The following is a 19,780-nucleotide window of genomic DNA, read 5'->3' on the forward strand; positions in this document are numbered from 1 at the left end:
CCAGTTGTTCTCTAGAGCATGTGTTTTAAAAGATCCAATCTCTAGTTGCATCAAAACCATTTAGCAATGCTCAAAGCAGGGAGATGTGTGACAGTGCATAAGTGTAATAATTTACATGCACATTTTTCAGTGAGATTTGAGCTAATTTGCATTATGTTGCAACTGGAACAGGCTTAAATTAGATGGGAGAAAGCACTTGTCCTTTTTGAGCAGCTCTGTGGGCAGCATGATCTGAACTCCTCCAGGATTTAGAGACTGAAATCCTGTACCTGCTGCAGTCAAGAGAATCTAGCTGTTCATTTAAACAGGATAAGGATTTCACCCAAAAGTGTCAGAATTTTCTGTGTTTTAAAATTATTAACTCTCTCTCTTGTACATATTCATAGAAAAGCATGAAAATTTGATAAAATTGCCTTTTTCTCTTTGCACTCTTACAACCAGAAAAAATAACTAAATAAATTGCTCCTGGGACTAAATTTTCTACAGTGGTTTAAACCTAGTACATGGGTGTTTTGTAACAGAGCTGTGAAACCATGAAAACTGGGTTAATAATGAACCCCCTAAAACAGTCTTAACAGTAGCACTGCTAGCAGGCACCTCTGTAATTACTGCTTCTCTACGAAGTGTGCTGAGCTTCTCTGATGAATTAAAAATCTCATATTGTGCTTTCTTCTATTAGAAAATGACTCAGTAGAAACCTTTTAAATATATAATGTGTGCAAAGATAAAGTTTCTGCCTCTGAACTAACCTATTTTGGTTTTGTGCAGTTAGGATAATAGAATCTAGTCTTGCTTTAGCAGAGCTATTTCTTTTTGTAAATTTTATAAATTTGTTGCATCTTAGATGCAATAAAATGCTGAATAATATCTCCATGACATACTTGAATAATTTAGCTAACCTAAGCATATTAGGTGCTGTGGAGTATAAATCCAATTGCTAGTGCATTTAGCAAATCCAATTGCTAGTGCATTTAGCAGATTTTTTTCTTTATTTAGATATTTTCAAACAGAAACAGTACAGCAGCTTTAGAAACATTTTGGAGAAGGGCAGCAGGATTGAGTGATGTGTGGATGTGAAAGGAAAGGATTACAGCTCAGGAGATTATTTCTTTTGCAAGGAAAATAAGAGGTACATTTGGTCTCAGCCCATTCAAATCAATGGGAGTTTTTCTGTTAGCTTTATCAAGAGACGGATCAGGCTTTGGATAGCTAATATAGAACAGATCTTAGAAGATATTTTAAAAAGTAAATTAAACCTAAAATTTGTAAGCAGTTTTTGTTATGCTGTGGACTAAAAATTACTTAGTCCTTCAAAACACTTTCATTTGAGAAGCCATAACTTGTCAACGCTGACATAAAGATTCTTGCACGTTGGTATCTGACTCAAAGTAGCATCTGCCAGCCCTCCCTGAGGCCATGATGCCGACATGACAGTAGCTGTATCTGTAAGCCAACAAGAAGGTGAATACTGGAGATACATTTACTTCTGGTAGAGTCTTAATGAGGGCATTCAGCAGCTGGACGTCTATGACAGCATTACATAAGTGGACAATGTATGTTTGCATATGCTTTTTCTGACAGACCAACTTGACACTGTAAAAATGCATGTCTTATGCTGGCCTTCTGCTACGACGTAAATTTGATCTTTGTATATCCTCCTAGCTCATTTGAGACTTCAGATCTGGAATATGCATGTGCTAGTGAGGGATGCTTATTTGGAAACAGGAAGCTGGATGTGTTGCATGTATTAGCTAGTCCAGATCCATTAGTTTATATAAGGTGATGTCAGTTTACAGCAGATGAGAATTTAAGGATTTTGTTTTCAGACTAAAAATTCCCAGAAATAGACGAAAAAGCCCAACAAATCAATCTATTGCAAACCTGTTTTGGAATTCACTATCCCTCCTTTTAAAATAAAAAATATCAAATTAGTAGGACACCTAGTTCTGTTCCTATGCTCTTAAAACTTCACTCATGCTTTGTTTTTTTGTCCTTTCTTTTTCTGCTCTTAACACTCTATTGAAAATGGCAGATTTACTGGTGATGGTTAATAAGATAGATACTTTAAAAGTCATTAATAGTGGGTTTTTTAGATTCTTTTTGACCTGGTAAGTGAACTAAAAAAAGTTACCTATAAATACTTCTGCAAAATCACCTTCTTGGCAGTGTGTTTTGTGATTGAAACTTATAAGGTAACAAATCATGACGTTTGGATGGGGGGTGCAAGGGGATGCCTGAGCATCTGAACAAATGGTACTGATTTCAAAAGGCTATTGTAAGCAGGTGACAATTCCCCTGAAGGTGGTGAAACTCAAATGATCTAAAAACCCCTGTGTTTGATTAATGCATCTATAATACATTATATAGTAAAGACAGATGGGATTTGTCTAGATGTGTGCCTGTTAGTGTTATCATTGCATTAATTGTAAACTACCATTTACATTCCAAAAGAGCTCCCTTCCAAAGTGACAGTTGTTTCCATCCCAGTGCTCTCCATGTATTGGCTCTAGGCATCTAAGGCCAACCACTTAGACCAGTAACTTTCAGTCTTGTTTTCCAGTCCTTCCTTCCTTGATTGCTGGGCAAGGTGCCAGATACAGTGCTTCGCTGAATGCCATACTCTGGCAGTGGGATTTATAATATCAGGGGTGACAGGGTTGCAGTTCAGAAACTTTTAAAGCACAAAGCTGTCTGTGATTGAAGGGGAAATAGGTGTAGTGGATATCTAAACAAACAAATGCTTTAAAAAGTTCTGGAATGTACGTTTCAATTTTAGTGTGACCTGGTCAATTTCAGCCTAAGTAACAAGTAGATCTTAATCCTGTGATAACCTGCTCAGTCCAATCCCTTCAAGTCAGTACAGAAGTATGCGTGGAGTGCCTCACCTCTACAGAGACAGATTCGCAAAATGCCAATGTATACCCGTTGGGATTTTAACTATTACTGGGTCATTATGCTGCTCCCAGATGCTAATTAGTTTTTTGGGGGTTGATTCTGAATGTAATCATGAGCATTGCACTATGAGAAACAGTAGTTTTCTTCTGTGACACAAGAATAGCCCTGTTATTATTAAAACTGGTTTATGAAAGGACCAGCAGACACTCATATCCTTCTCTCCCTTGGGCTGAAGGAAGTATCATTCCCCTCATTTTATAGAGGAGGAAGCAAGTCAGGAAAGGATGAGACTACTTCTACACAGGTCAGTGGCAGAGGGAATCAAGGTCTCCTGACTTAAGGGATTTCATCCTATGCACTGAATGCTCAGTACATTTCTGCTAAAGATGGCAAAGTGGTGGCATAGGTTCTGCCAGCCGCTTAAGGTCTCCAGCGTTACCCTAGGCACAACCCGTCTTCTAGACTGCAGTAAGAGCCACAGCACTTTGCTTTTTCAGTGTTGTTGCATGTAGGTTAGCAAAGGTTGAGAGTCACTTGTCTGTGGCCATAGGAGGCCACAGCAGGAATGTGAATGCTGAAATTAGAATTGTGTCATATTTTTATGTATATAACGGGCAAATTTGGGGAAGAATGTGTATAATATATATTTAACCATGAATTAGCAGTCATACCTGTTACAAATGCGCAGGTGATTCAAAGGGAATTTATTCCAGAATCATCCTCTCTCCACTAATCCTTCTTTTTTCAGATGCCCTTTACTGCTGCTTTTGATTTTGCCTAGCTTATCTGCAGACTTATTTCTGGAAAACACTATTTTAAAAGTAGCCTAAGTTATCTGCAAGCTGCACTGTGCAGTCATCCTAGTGTATGTTGACACAACAGCTGTTTCACAGTGCAGCAAATTCTGTAGGGGTTGAGAGTGCTCAGATTTGAGATCTGAGCCTTTACTTTAAAATAAAAAAAAAAAAATCTTTCCTGTCCGTAACCCCCTTTGTGTGACGGCCGCAGTTTCAGCTTGGATGGGCTTGAGCAAGGTGGGAGTTGCTGTTGTCAGGACAGCAGCTCTGGAGATTTGCAAATGTCAGTGCCAGCCAATGGAGCATACATCTGTGACTTGCACAGTGGGTCCAAGTGAGTGTTAAGCCAGACAGATTGCAATAGCCACCTGGAAGAGATGCTCAGATGACTGACATACTGGCATTTGGATACTTTTTCGTCAATAGGAACTAACCACGATGTGAAGATCTTTTTTTTTTTTTTTTTTTTTACAATCCTCAAGTGTATATTTTGATATATTTTACTATAGAATAAATGTTTCTGACTTGGCAGTACCTTGTCCAGGCTGCTTATGATTCTTTGTTCCATTGCTTATTTAAACGTAGTATATCCATTTCTTCGTATTCCAGTATGTGTCGTAAGATGTTCATTTTTATGTGCTGTAAGGTCATATGCACATTACACAAATGCAGCATCTGATTCATAATAATTTCTCCCCACAGTTCTGTACCTTTATTGCGCTTAAAAGAAAGTACACTCATCCAAAGCTCTTATCATTAGATTTGCTGGCCTTTTTACAGTCAGGATATTTTATCTTGCCTCCCAACTTAATTTAACCCAGGTGTAGCCCATTCTTTTGGAGCTAGTAGGTGACATAGGAATTGGTGGTTTTCCAAAGTGACATTTCTTACTAGACTACAGCAATTTTCTTCCCTAATTATTACTTTGCAAATAAATGGTGAACAGAAGTAAGTATTAAAAAAGAAAAAAGTAGTCACAGCAGGAGATTGCAGAGAGAGAGAGATAAGGTGAGAAATAGTAACAGGTATAATGCTTTTTCTGTAGCAGCTTTTTGATCTTTTTCTTGTTAATAGCTTGTCCTTCAAGTCTTATAAACTCCTGTAGAAATTGACAGTGGGGACCACAGCAGTGGCGGCTAATCAAAATAGACTTGTGAACAGTGTTTTCTGGATGGGTGAACAGCCATGTGTGGGCCATCTCAAGCCAGAATGTAAGTAGTCATTCGCTGTCATGGGACTCAACCAAATGTAGCAAGTTACCTGCTTCCTGCTTCTACGATCAAAATTGTAAAGTGACTCACAAAAGTCAAAGTATGCTTCTTGTAGAAGATTACTTTAGGGGCAAACGTCAGAAGAGCAGCACTGTTTGATGGGTCTCCTCGTTTCTGTGGAAAGAGAGCAAAGAGGCTCAGTACTGTGTTCCAACATTCCCTATGGTTTTGAATCCAACTATAGTCAAAAGCAGAAGTCCAGTTCATGGTTCCCACTAAAATGTAGCAAAGCTCTAATGAGTATCTTCAAGAGGTTCTTACCATTCTTCAGAAAACATCAGGTGGATTTTTAAATCCAAACCTGAACTCCAGTGTTAATGCTCATCCTACGTCTTTCTATGTTGATTCAGATCCTGAGCCCTCCATAGTTTCCCTCATGAGATGTTCTTTCCCTTTGACATCTTGGACAGAATTCGACATCACATCTGTAGGCAGAAATTCCTGTGAATTGCTTCCCTGTGAAGAAGTTTCACATAAAGTCTTGTAGGACCATGCTCACTGTTTCTATATAGTCTGTCACTATACACAGTCCATGTAATATCTCTAGCAGTAGACAGACAGTGGCATTGGTTAGATGCAAATATATGAAAACGTACAGAGAGCACAATGACAGTTTCTAGGAAAGAAATTTCCCTTTACTGCCAAATGCAGAAGTCAGCAATGCTGGAGAAAGAATGGTCTGCAACACTTGTACAAGGAGGGACAGAGGCACTGCTAAAGGATTCTTCTTTCCCTTGGGCTTACTGTGGCTCCTCTTCCCTTTTTGTCCCTGGAAAAGAAGGTGGTGGCAACGCATGATATCATGTAAAGCAGTGGTAATTCTGAAACTCACAGTGCATGGGCCACAGTCAGACAGTATGTGAGCTGATATTGAAATAGAAACCATGATAATGAGGCTGATTAGAGTGCATGAAGCGAGAATGCCAAGGGCTTTTCTCTTCGAGATGTTTAGTATGCTGGCTATCAGCATCCGAGATCCTCTGATCTGGGGAGATTGCACAGGCTCAGAGAAAAAAGGGACCTGCAAAGGGGCTGTGTGTCAGTAGACAACTCTGGTGTCTCTAGTGTGTCCCGAGGTAACCTGGACTTTGAGTTTATTTTTCCGTTTACCAGTCCTCAGTGGAAGAAGTAAATCTGGCTAAACCTGCATCTGCCACACACCTCCCTGTTGGGTTTATCAGCAATAAACTGGAGAGGAATTTTAGCAACACTATTTTATAAGGGTAAGGCCAACATTTTATCTGTTATACCCAGATGCAGCACTGTGTTTACAAAGGCATCACGCTGATGGAGTTTCACCAGTCTGCAGCGTGGCTCATGAATCTGTGTGAGAACTTGTTCTCTGCCTGCAATTTCTCAGCCAATAGAAGGAACATAGCCCCACTGTTCTTAAATAGAGGATTTGTAAGACTAAAGAAGAGAGGGAAAACATACCTTAGAAGTATAGCTGACATGCAGTTTTAATTCAAAAATGGTTCTGAGTGGGCAAACCCAATTAATTGTAAGTGTTTTTGATGTGTAAACAAGAGAACGGCTGTCTGTTGTGAAGACACAGAAGCCTGTTTTCCTTTGATTAATTAATGCTTACAGGACCCACACAAGTAAATCTTTGGTACAGTGAGAAGAGAATAGGTCTCTAAGAATGCAGTTTTTCAGAATAACTGAACTTCAGAGAATTTTGGTCATTGCATAATTACAGTGCAAGGCTGTTCATCTCATACATGTATTTAATAGTGTAACAAATATTTAGTGATAGAATTTCTATATTGTTGTCTGCTATTCATTGTGGCAAAGAAGGAAAAAGGTAATATGAAAAGGAACGAAATGTTTGCAAGACAGTAACATGAATACAGGAACCAGTGTACCAAAGATTTCAGTCTCTGCTGTGCTACACCATTTTTGTGCTATACCTGCCTTTTGTGTTCAGAAGAGTTACAGTGGCAAAACACAGGTACAACTATCCTTTTTTTACCCCCTCCTAATGTGTAAACTTGTTAAGTGCCCTGCAAATAAGACCAAACAATCCTGAGGAGAAAACAGATGTGCAGGCCTTTCTTTGGGCTGCTCCCTCATACATTCTTTACCACTCACCTTTTAAGTCTAGTACCTAGAATACTTGCCTTCTTTTTTGTCTTCCAGATTTTGTAAATAATTCTCTTCTATTCCTGTTGCAGTAGAGCCAGGAAAGCCCAGAGTTTGAACTGTAATAGTTGCCTCTGTGTTCTTTGGATATATAAAGTTATCAGTTGTCTAAAGGAGTATCACACCACCTCTTACTCTTTTCTGGGTTTGGGGCCAGTAACAGATACGTACTGAGAACTTCTGTGAGCTCTTAATATAATCTAAAGTATCATTTTGCTGTCGTCTTTTACATGTATTAGGGTGTTTGTACTATGACAGCACTGAACAGTCTTTGTTGTATGGTAACACAATGTGTAATTCTCCTAATCACCCCAAATTGCTTTTAAATGTAATGGTTAGAAACAGCAGCAACAAACAATAACATACTACTGTAGTGGGTAACTGAAAGAATTTGAGCATGAGGAAGCTGCTTCTACAAGCATTTTGAATTCTCATTCAGCCGTCTTCTAAAATTGACCATTTCTTGCTTCGTTGTCATGGAAATATTAGGCTAAAAATATCTTGATGTGCAGTGGAGACAAGAAATGTGTGCACACTTTTTCTGAAGTGTGATAAGTGTATTATAAAAGAAAAGCAGTCCCTATTATATCATGAGTAAGAGTGCTAAGCTCCTGATATTCCCTTCTGCATCCAAGTGCAAAGGGTTTTTATGTAGGTAATATTCACACCTTGTTGCTCAAGGACTTAATTGCAAGACTTTCTTTGTAGAAAGTGAGCTGCATGGCATGTGCTTTACTGACTATAGTTAGCTCCCAGTCAGAGTTACACTATGAGTTTTAATATTGCATATTGTGGCTGCTAAACACAAAGAAACTAAAGTTGTATAGCATTCTTACAGCGACTAGAGAGAGCTTAGCACTTTAAAACATGAGAAGATTGGGCTTATGACCCAGAGAGTTTGCAGAGGAACCAGAGAATGGATGTGACATGCAAGAGGAGCTGGAGGAATGGTGAAGTCCACAGTTATATAGCTTTGGCACAGATGTCTCTTGAAAGGTGACTTTCTTGAGGAGAAAAAATAAAACTGATTCATGGCAATGTTATTCTGTTTCTAACTTCAAATGCACTTGTGCTTATTAGACATATGTGATTAAAGGCCAGCTCAAGAAATTCTGGAGTAAGTGTCTTGAATTAAACTGTTGCTGATGTAAACAAAAGCATGAGTCCTCCCTAATTTCAGTGTAGTGAACTTAGCCTGGCTTTGGAATTGCAAGAGGTCCCTTTTTATGCTGCCCTCTCCCTTCCCCAGGTAGACAACAGGATAAAGTCATGGCTTACACCCTCCAATGTACTAAACAGTTAATACAAGGACGATGTAATTTTCTGCTTGGATAAATCAGCAGAAATGCCAGGCCCACCCATGTTTCCAGATCAAGAGGAAGAAAAAAGTGCTGTGACACAGGAGGGTGCGTTTCAGGCGCTTTGCTTCCTAGGGCTACTTCTGAAGTTTATACATTATCTCTTGCTCAAGGCTGTGCCTAAAGGCATAATCTAGCCATATATGTTTAATTAAGACTTTAAACTATCGGTGCCCTGAAAAAGCAAGGAGTTGATGGCTCACAGACTAATGCTCTAGGAGACAATTAACTTGAGACAGACAATACCTGGAAGCCTGAAAAATATTATATTGCAGCAGGGACAGGCAAGAAGAGCTTGCGTCATCTGGTCCATCCCAGTGCCTGTAAATGGGAAAGAAAGGAGAAGGTCTCTAGCTTTGTCCATTCTTCCTTTCTTAGGTAGCTTTTAGCTATCTTATAGTTTTGAGTTTACACCTTTATCTGTAGTCTCTGGACCACCTACTCGCTACCTCTGATGACTCTCAGAACAAAGCTCAGGGATGTCAGTATTTCTATGTTTTTATTTTTCTGTGTATTTATATAGTGTTTTAATATATATTGGTGTAACTGAGAACAGAATTAGACATTACATCTCTAGTACAAATTCTCCTCCTGAATATTGTTGGCAACTCTAATGTACCCAAGAGGACAATGTGGTTCTAACATAGTGAAACAGACACCTTTCTGAGTATGAGGTGATGCTCATTTCTAGTGTGCTTGGAAGAGCCAGTCTAACTGTTAGTTGTTCTCTTTTTTCAGAGAACAAATAGTTGCATGCGTGTATGAAGTCCTAATAACCTCTGAATTTAACTGACTGGTTGAGCAAAAAGGGGGGATTTGATTCACCCAACTAGACAGAAGAAATAGCAGAGATGATTATATGAGAGTAACGTGTTAAAGTAACAAAAAAAGAACTGTGAATGCAGAGGTTTTTTCCTCTACTAATCTGTTTTGATAACAAAATGCCAAGAGTGACTTGTAACCAAGAAGGCGAGCAGTTTTAAGACAGAAATTCTATTTTAAAATTTAATCTTGTTGCATTTCAGAAGTTATTTTACATCATCTCTGTTGTAAATGGATTAACCATGTGTTTGATTTCGCCTGCAATATTATTTTTCATGCAATGTATGTAAGTACTTACAATCAGAGAACGAACTTTAGGCATGGTTTCCAGTTATGATGGACTCCACTATCACACATTTACAAATACTTTGATGATTTCAAGTTTTTCTCAAATAAATTGCTCACTTGCTAATACTGATGCTGAACAGCGCATCATTAAGCTGATTTACATGAAAACATTATACGCCTGTAGGCTCCGGGATTTCATTAAACTCTCGATTTTAGTGCAGCCCTTATAATTTGCTGTTTGCAGTGAATAAAATGTCTGTCTCAAAAAGCTTTTCCTTCCTCTAGTGAAAGACAGGTAAGTGATTACAAAAAAAACCCACAAAAATCTCATTCACTCAGATTGGTGCCTATCAGTTCTTTCTTTACAACAATCCATAAAGGGAGAGCAGATAGATATCACTGCCTGGTTTGACTGTAAGTAATTACATATACGTCTTGCCTGTTTTGGACTGGCTTCTGCTATCTTTATGAATATGGAGAAAATAGTTCTGTTGGTTTCAACAGGATGAGAGATGACTCAGTGACAGCCAAAAAAAGGCTGAGTCTTTTTTTCCCCTTCTCACATTTCTGCAGATTATTTTAGGAGGAAATGGTTATTTTCAAGGATGTGAGCTGTCTGAACAAACTAAATTCCAGTCCCATTGCTCACTTTAAACAGTAAAACCTGTGAATTGGGTAATAGTCTGAGAACATGCCCCACTGCAAACTGTAGGTGTTCTTCCTAGCTACATAAGGGTTAAAACACCTGTTTTATTAAAAGATATTTAGCATCTTTAGCTACTGGCTCAGCAGTAGCACTCTTCCACTGACCTTTCCTGTAGTGAGAAGCTGTGGAAATTTTGCCTTACTCTGTTCTGCCTCAACTTTAGTTGCTGATCTAAATGCCAGACTTACCGGGAGCTTTGGTGCTACAGACATTTGTCTGTGGCAAAGTGGACTTTCACAAGGGCTGCTGCCCTATGGTTGCCTAGTTGTGAGCTTGAATACAAGTCCTTCAGTACCCACATTGAGTTCCCACTGTGAGGGCAGCTGGCAGTGCCCATCTGTGCTGGCAGGCCTGGAACAGTACTCTGCTACCTGTTCTCCCAAGCTCCTGCTCTAGTCAGTGCCTGTGATTACTACAAATCACAGTTTTTCTCTTCCCCATCTTACGTTTTTGTCCAGGCTTCTGCCTCCCCGCTACAAGCTCCTAAAGCCCCTGGCTGCCTCCATCTCTTCCTCCAACAAAGGCAACTCTGCAGTGGATCCATATTTTCTTCAGCCATGCTACTTGGCACAGTGGGGAGATACCTGGAGAGAGAGTTGTCCTGCTCTCCAGAGAGATGCCCAGACGTGGCACAGCCTGAAAGAGCTTAGATCTGTGTTGCAGAAAAAGTCTTTCTTAGCACCCGTCTGGAATATGCTCAGCACAGATAGGATTTCCTGGGCGTTTGATGGTAAAATCAAAGAAGTCTCAAATGAGCATATCAAACTGATTTTTTTACAGAGCCTTAAAAGTTAGCTGAATCTTAATGTGTCTTTACAGAAGCAGCAAGAAATATATGCTTAGTACAGATTCTGCTGCTCCAAATTAAGATGGGGGGGTGAAAGAAAAGGTCCTCAGAAATCTTTAAAAGATGTGATTTCCCTTACCCTCACAGCTACAAGTTTCTGGATGAAATTTTCTTGGTGTGTATCTATGTAGACTTGAGGCAGACATCCAGCATGCAAAATTTTATTCCAAGTGTCTAATGCTAGAGAAAGGTATAAGCAACCAAAAACAAGGTTTGTAATGGGAAATGTCAAGCAACTTTAATGATCAACAATGCTAGCAGTCCTGCCTATAATAAGAAATTCATACAAGTGCTGGAAACAAATTTAGGTCTAAAACTGTTGATACATGTTTCAATCTTAATTCTGCCTCCAGGTACTTTTTCTCTCTTGCCTGGAAGCATTATAATAATTTGAAAATTGAGATTTTCAGATCTTGTATCTTGCAGTGTCTCAAAAAAAAAAAAAAAATTTTTTTCTAACAGTCTGTGTGCGTGCATGTTTATGTGTGTTTGTGTGCATGTCCATCCCAGAACAGGGCAGGGAAAAAGTTGTTGTAAGATTAGAAGAAATTCTGCAACTGGTATTAAAGGCAGGCACTTGTGCAGATCTGATTGTTTTTTTAAACAATTCATTATCTAAAAATTAGCATACTCTACAGTGACCATAGACAGTTGTGATACTAAACGTGTTGTGAGCAGGTGCAATTTACAGCCTAAGGAAATACACAGTCCATAGGTTGTTGAGTAGCAGACCAGCTTCAAGGCTGTGTGTCACCATTGCATATGGGATTAGCAACTTCTGGAACATGTGGTTTGTGTGATACAGCACAAGGAATACGAGCCATGGAAGTAAATTTCTCAAACAGGTTGTTTGCATGCAGCAACAACAGACACAGTAACACGTCTCATTGCTGTCTTAGGGTCCGTTGCTGCTGTAAGTACAAACTAGATTTGCTAGTAGTAACTTTACCTTGTATCTTCAATATGCATCTTAACTCTTTGCTGTTAGGGTATGTACATTCCTATGAGAACCTATCCAAATTATCTAAAGCCTACCAATGTTTAGGGAGAGGCTCCTGCAAATTCAGGAGTATTGGATTTGAACTTTTTGGGTTCCAGAGCTTACCCACTCTTTCTATACTTTCAGCAGTATTCAAAACCAGGATTTGGGTGCCATAGGCAGGCAGTAGCAGGCTGAGGAATCTGTGGTCACGCACCAGAGGAGGACAGGACATACACCTGTGTGCTAGGTTTCATGGGTAGCTGCTAATATAGCTTCTAGGTTCTGTTCCATGCTCAGTGAAGGAACGCTTTTGATGAGAGATCACTGCTTCCTCTTTCTTCCTTGGGTTTGACTTTTTTACTCTCTCCCCCTCTGCCTGTTCTTGTCTTGCCTCTTTTTCCTTACTTTCTTCTACCTGTTTTCTCACTTAGGCAGTCCTAGTCTTCCCCCGCTTCCTGTCCCACTCTCTTTGCTCAGTGCCTCTCTTCTAATCTCAGGCCTATTCTTCCCTCAACTTTTGTGCCAGTGTCTTCACCTACTGAATTACAGGTCCGCAACTTCCCATCAGATCTGCCTCTGCCTCTCATCTAATCTCTCTGTCTTGACTTCCCACAATAGTTCCTTGGGGGTTTTTTGGTCTTTTTTTTTTTTTTTTTTTCCCACATGCAGTCCTGGTTTCCCCATTGCATTCAATCACAGTTCTATCCTGCCCTGACTCCCAGACCCAGCTACTGCCTCCACTTTCAGAAATCACTGTTGCTACTGTAATTCAAGATGGTGCTGTAGCAATCTGATTACAGACAGTATCATATGTTTGTATACTCCATGTCTGGGTCTTCTCTAAGAACAACTTTATGATTCAAAACTTAATTTTTTCCCTTCTCTGTTTTGGTTCACTTGTTTCCCACCTGCTTACCATGGACAGCTACCTTTTCAATTACTATTTTTTGACACCTTTCATTTTTTATGCATGAAGTTTGCCCCAAAACAGCAACAACAGCTCTTTTAGTAATAGATGAAATTGATCACAAATGACTTGCTTTTGGAGACTGATATTTCTTCCCTGAAAGATTGTTCTGTGCTCAAAAATGCTTAGCTAATGCCTAGTCACCTTAGCTATTTAATTGAAACAGAAAGTATCATGGGAGTAAATTACAACCAGATTGTTAAATTGCCTCATGTGTATAACATACTCCTATCAAACACCAATTGGCAAAGCGCACTGATATTTCCTGTCTCCCCAAAGAATATCATTTAGCCTTTCCTTGAAATACCCTTTAGGAAGTTTTTTAACCTAACAAGCAAAACTGCTTAATCCTAGCAGTGCTGCTACTTACATTTGAGAGAATAAATCCACCTTTTTAGTGAAAGCTAAGCTGCTGAGACCAGACTAGCCTTAGTAAGTGAGGAATAGAGGATTATAAGGGCAAGTTAAAGTTTGAAAGAAAGAGGAGGGATTTAGGGTAATTTTGACAAACAGATCTAGTGGAAGGAAGGAAGACAAGTAGGGATGGAGGTATTTTCAAAGAAAAGAGTATAAAATAAGCCAACAGGAAGAGTAACTCTGACCAGAGGGCAGGAATGGGTGGGTGATGGGAGCTGGGCAACTAGCTAGAGGCTTTCAGTCTTCAGTATCTCTGCCTGTAATTCATCAGCAGATCCTACTAGACCTTATTACTAAATTGAAGTGAGAGGAGGTAAGTATGATGTTTGCAAAGGCTTGGTGATTGTGGAAGCAGTGTAGAATATTACCAAAAAAAGTAATGTTCAGCTGATAGTTTTCCAGTTAGTTTGCAAAACTGATTGAGTAACTCAGGTAATGCAGACCTTTGATAGAGAGAACATTTTCCATGGACTGGATATTTTTTCCTGTGAGAGGGATGAAAATCCGTGGCAGAGGAATTCTCTGGCAATACTCAGACTTCTCAAGGCTTTTCTTTGAACCAGGTGTGATCTCAGTGGTGTCTGGGGAAAGGCTATACCACTGCTCCTTCACCCTTCTCCAGGACGCTCCATCTATGTGGAATTTCAGGTTAATAGCATACAGTGGCAATTGTGGTGTAAGGAGGGGAACAGAATCGCTTCTCTAGTCATCTGACTAATTACCTTGCCATACCCTGTCTTGGAGGCCTTGCTTCTGGGCAGTTGTATTTTTTGCATCTGTGGTAATTACTTCAGTGGATCCAAGCATACAACTGGCATCTGTTTTGTTTATATCAGTGCAGTGGAAGGCAGTACAATGGCATGGCGTAATGGAGATATCAGGCCTAGTGCAAAGGGAATACAATACTGTTTTATTCTTGATCCATGAAAGCTGCCAAGTAGTTTAGTAGTTGTCAGGGGCATAAGGATTTCTGAGCATCTTTAGACATCTCATCTCTTGGAGGAATTACCAATCTAGCTCCTGTTTATGCTAATTGAAAGGAGCATTTAACTTTGTTATATCATTACTTTAACATTGCAACTTCATCACCTAATCCAGTGAACTGTTACTCGTAATTACTGAGATAAAAATAACAATAGCAAATATTCATTTATAGTGGAGATTAACTGGATGACACCTACTCCTGACCTGCGCACTGCACAATGCAGCGAGGGTGACAGAACAGAGTTAAATGATCTCCTTTATTCCAGAACAAGCTAATCTACAAGACTATAAAGCAAACAGCCATTATACCTGGATATTATGTACTAGTGCCAGCTGGCTAATATTCAGGATAATTCATGTTATCACCTTGCATTTATTTTTATATGCTTTCAATTCATCTGCAGAGGCAATGGTACCAAGCAGTGAATGTCTGCATCTGGTTTGGAAAAGCCTCTTTCAGAGGTACTTCAGAAATACAAGAGCAATCTTCAGAGGGATTAAAATGTTAGGACTCTGCTGAAGTGAAAAAGAAGGCACCAAACATGTTGTTTGGAAAGAATGGCTCCCAATGAAAAAACTCAACTTTTTGTAAATAAAGATGCCGTACATAACTTTCCATATGTTGGAAGTTGTTAAAGTTTTACCTAGCAACCAGAACAAATATCTTTGAATCCAGTGAAAATAGCCATTTTCCTAATATTTCCAATCTGAAAAAAATCTGGCAAAAAGGAAGAAAGATCAGGAAAAAAGAAAGCAGTATTCTCCTGATGTTTCCGGAGAAATGTCTCAAGCTAGAGAGGCTCCCATAGCCTTTTTGCCATCAGACCTGCTGACTGAATGAACCATTGACATTTGTAACTCACCATCACAAATATCGTTTTATGAGTAACTCCTCCTCTGCCACCACTTTGAATTGGATGTGGCACTTGCGTCTTGAGTGCCTTCTTTTCACTTTGCATCTGTATTTGGACAATCTGCTTGAAAACCAAATTAACAATAATTATGTGAAACTGAGAATAGAGGAATCTTCAATACTCACTTGGTTATTTATTATCTTAGTAATTTTTTATCCTTGAAATTAATACTAATGTCCAGAATATCTCCATAAAGATATATTCACTCCTTTTTATGTCTTCTCTTTTTAATATTTTGGGTGTAATTAAATATATTCTTTTAAACTGTAGTGTCCCAACGTACATGGTAACTGATTTCCTACTTGTCAACCTGAGGCTAGATTTCCTGCCGAAATCTAAATGCCTGAACATTGTCATTCAGGCTACTAACAGAAGTTATATTTTATTAACTACATGAGTTAATAAAAAAGCTTATCTTTATTCTAGCTCTAGATGTTCCACACAAACTGTAGCTAAAAATCTCCAGGGGAGAAGAAAATTAAAATTTGAATAATTGGTGAGAACTGTGTGTTACAGCTATTATTGATATCATCAGCTTTTACTGTCTGCTCAGTAAGTAAATGGTTTAGGTGCTGAGCTGTTAAAAGTCCTGCAGAGAAAATTGCGACATGAAAATTCAATCTGGACTTGCAGTTTTTCTGTGCAACAAGCTCCTCCAGCTTTTTTGCTGCTAAAAGGAAACAACTGCTGCTTCTAGATACAACAAAGGTGTCACTTGTTCAGCTTTACTGCCAATTTAACTTCTGTTTCAGTGTTCAGGAGTCAGGGGTGGTGCTCTGGGCTCTTTAACCCTCAAAACTGCAAAATTGTCCTCTTAAAGATGTTGCTCTCCTGGGTGCAACTATGTAGGTGGTCATGTCCAAGTGCTGGAGTAATTCTGTTGAATTTGCAGAAGTGTATTTTGGGGTTAGCTGTTAATTAAATATTGTGGTGCCCAACCCTGCACCACAGATGAGCCACAAAGCCCCTCATGGAGGGACTCAAGGACTATGTAGCCCACTCCATTTCTTGTGAAGTACGAGGGATACGCATCTGCGTGTATAATGGGAGATACCTATATTTTCATTGTGAGAAGAAATGCAAGTCTGGTCATCTGATGAAGAATGAGCTGTGGAGGTGGAAAATATGGTGGCAAATGAATTGTTCTGGCTCTCTGGTTCTAGTCAATAGATTGGATGTCCTTGACGTCAGGGAGGAGTGCTAAGAAGTGACCTGGAAATTTGAAGCAGTTGAACTACTTAGGATCATAAGCTCCTTGGTTTTCAGGTAGAACTAAACTTATCAGTGCCTGAGTCACGTTTGAATATGGAAAAACTCTAAGCTCCTCAACTGTTTTGTCTTTTGAAAAATAAATCAGAGTTTATTTTCCTTTTCGTGTTTCTGTATACCTGTAAGAATCAGGGTAAACAATTTAGGCCTGCATTTTTAAGGGCCCCCACTGCTTTTCATGTCCCCACATTTTGGTTCCACCTGGGGCACTGAGTAGCTGTTGCTTGGATCTACCTAGGGACAGGTCACAGCATGGTGGTTTGGGCCAAGGTCTCAGCTCTCAATGTTACATGATCTTCTGTAACAACTGCACTGATTTCAGCTACTGAGTTACTGGCATTAAAACAGGAATGCACTCTGTGCACTAAAACATTGGCTTTACTTTACTGTTTTCTTATGTAGGTGCTGTAGTGATACTGCAGGCAAAGGTTGCTGTGCTCTCCTGGGCCTCAGGGAAGGCAGCAGCTGCAAAGCACCAAGGCAGTGAATGTGGAGGTGGAAGGTAGTGGTGCAGAGCTAGACATGGGCACTGTCCTACGTACTGGTGTGCTACAAAGCTTGAAACAATGTAATGATCTCAGCAATAGAGAAATCAGGCCTTTCTCTGTACAACAGAACTTCTTTTACTGTATAATCGTAGAAGTGACTGTGCACAGTAGTTGTGCATGGGAGAAGTAGCAAAATATAAAGGAAAAACTTGATATGAAAAGCATGTTCAGATATCCTGTGGAGTTGCTAGAAATTTCCATGGCATTCCCCATTTAAAACTGCAAGATGTGAGTGCTGCATTCATTTAAATGAGCATTTTTCAGATCCCACAAACACATGCACTACAGGTATGTAGTGCATACCCACTGTATCCTGACTGTATCTAGGTACAAACCAAGCCAGTTCACATCCCAGTTTCCTCTGGCAGAAAACTCAAGCCTGCAGGCAGGCAGGAAGCCAGGATGTGCTCCACCAGATCTAGGCAGGTAAGAGAGGAGAATTGTGGAGCCTATTAGCAATTAATATCCATCTATAATTAGGGACCAAGTCAGAGAAGCTGGCTGAAAATGCCTTTCCTTCTTGCAGTAGACGATTTGGTGGGTTGTAAGGGCACTATTGAACAAGAAGCTGATTGCATTTCTTACGTGTTTTGATTCAGTCATTGAAATGGGTTTCTCATAATTAGTGTATTTGTCAGAATATCAATGTAATTTGCAAACAGTAATGCTGTGAGTCCAAAATCATGGTCTCGCTTGTGTTCCTCATCAGATCCAAATCTTTGGAAGTCAGTAGAAATAGACTAAGAATAGATCTGGTGGTACTACCCGGTTGCCGAACAATGCTTTAATGTAGTAATTGTCGGAGCAGTTAATCTGCTTTCTCTGACAAGGGCCAGAACAAAGTGACTCAGTGAAACCTTTCAGTGAGCAATTATGCAATCATGCAGGCCTAAGAGAAGTTTCTCACTCTGTGAGTTAGTATTTGATGTATCTGAACAGAAATGGTTTCTCTGTCCCTATTTTTCTTCTTCCTATTGTAACTAAAGGATGTTGATCGTATATTCTCAGATCTGACAGTGATAACTGCTGCTCAGAGAAGGCTGGGGTTTAAACTCTTTTAAGTCATAGGAACCAAACTCTAAATTTCACTCAGGCAAAGTAAAAAATCAGAGGCAGGAGGTATTCTGTTGTGCCAGTCAACCAGAGACAAACCACTCACAATTCAGGTACTTGCTAGCCTTTAGAACAAACCTGGTTTTACCTGTCCACTGCAAACAGTCATGTAGTTTCTCCCTGGCAGTTTTTCTAATCCAGAATAATTCTCTTTTTTAGCTGAAACAAAGATCTGCTTCAAATACTACCACGGCGTGAGTGGGGCACTACGAGCCACAACCCCCAGTGTCACAGTGAAAAACAATGCGGCTCCTGTAAGTTATGCCAACCTTTTATTTTTTTCATAAATCTTCCCTACTGTCACTCTCCTATATGTTGCTTTCCCTGCCTGCTCTGTATACTTTTATATAAAAATTCAACATAACGTTTGCTATTAAATGAATTGCAGTACACAGGAATGGATAGCCTTTTTAGTTAGAACATGGACTTATAGGCCAAAAGAACTTGGATTCAGCTCTCAACTTTGTCACAGGGTAACCCCTGTGATTTTGGGCAAGTCCCATGTCCTAGCTATAAACCCTTCTGTTAAATTATCTTCTCTGTACCAGGTGTTGTGAGACATAGCTGATATTACTAAAGGATTTGGGTTTCTTGGATAGCAAATACCATAAACCTCTGGGAAAGAAAGCTTATTTTACTATTTTAAGGTGCATTTTTCAAAATCGAGAAGTGAACATTTTCATTGCCACCGTTAAGTTTCAGAATCAGCTATACTGTGACATGCTAACATCAATGGTAAGGTATGGGCATTTAGACTGTGATCCAGCAAAGTACTGAAGATCATTTTTGGTAGACTAAAACATCATTGAAAGCAATTTTGATTTGCTAAAGCTTAAAACATCAAACGGATCAAATGGCTCTTAAAAAGCTATATATCTTGCCTGGTTTTGGAAAATTTAATCACCTTAAGAGTGAAATTGTTTTAGAAGCCCGATGAAGGACTTGCTAATTTTCAAAGATTATCTAGCTTGATTGAGAGAGTTTCACTGGCCTGCGGCTAATATTGGGAGAGACCTGCATAAGCTAAGAAGTTTTAGTCCAGCCAGCTTTAGACAAAGACTAGCTCAGATGTTGTTTATCCTGGAAACTGAGTTCAGGAAAGGCCTGTCTTCTCTGTGGGTATATCGAGGTTTCAGCAGATGTCGCTGAAGCTTAAATTTTGAAAGTTCTCTTTGCCCTCTTGAAGAGCTGGAATTCAGCAGCAGCTGGAAACTGAATACTGGGTAGGAGCTGGTGATGCATCTTTCAGGAATAAAAGGCATTCATGTCTCAATGGTATGCTTTTGTCATGTGCTCAAAGTGAAGCCATTCACTGGTTTGGGAGCTTACAGAGTTCTCTTCAGCTGTCTTCAGAGGCCTGATCTGACCTTGCATATTTTATGGCAAATCCAAAGTTTGTAGGATGCTGAGAAGTACTTTGTAGTGAGTTGACTTGGGACTTGCCATTCATTTCCCAGTTA

At 39.5% G+C, this 19,780-nt stretch overlaps 1 protein-coding gene across 10 annotated transcripts in view; it reads left to right on the top strand.

Annotated features, from left to right (window-relative positions):
* Positions 1-19,780, top strand: part of HECW1 (HECT, C2 and WW domain containing E3 ubiquitin protein ligase 1) — a 272,955-nt gene that overhangs the window by 118,771 nt on the left and 134,404 nt on the right. For all 10 annotated transcript variants that reach the window (XM_064506615.1, XM_064506619.1, XM_064506616.1 and 7 more), the window contains one exon: positions 18,480-18,574. In XM_064506615.1, coding sequence (XP_064362685.1) covers positions 18,480-18,574 — 95 coding nt within the window. The remainder of the gene's footprint in view (positions 1-18,479; positions 18,575-19,780) is intronic.

Source organism: Dromaius novaehollandiae, chromosome 2, assembly GCF_036370855.1.
Source record: "Dromaius novaehollandiae isolate bDroNov1 chromosome 2, bDroNov1.hap1, whole genome shotgun sequence".
Classification (NCBI taxonomy): Eukaryota; Metazoa; Chordata; class Aves; order Casuariiformes; family Dromaiidae; genus Dromaius; species Dromaius novaehollandiae.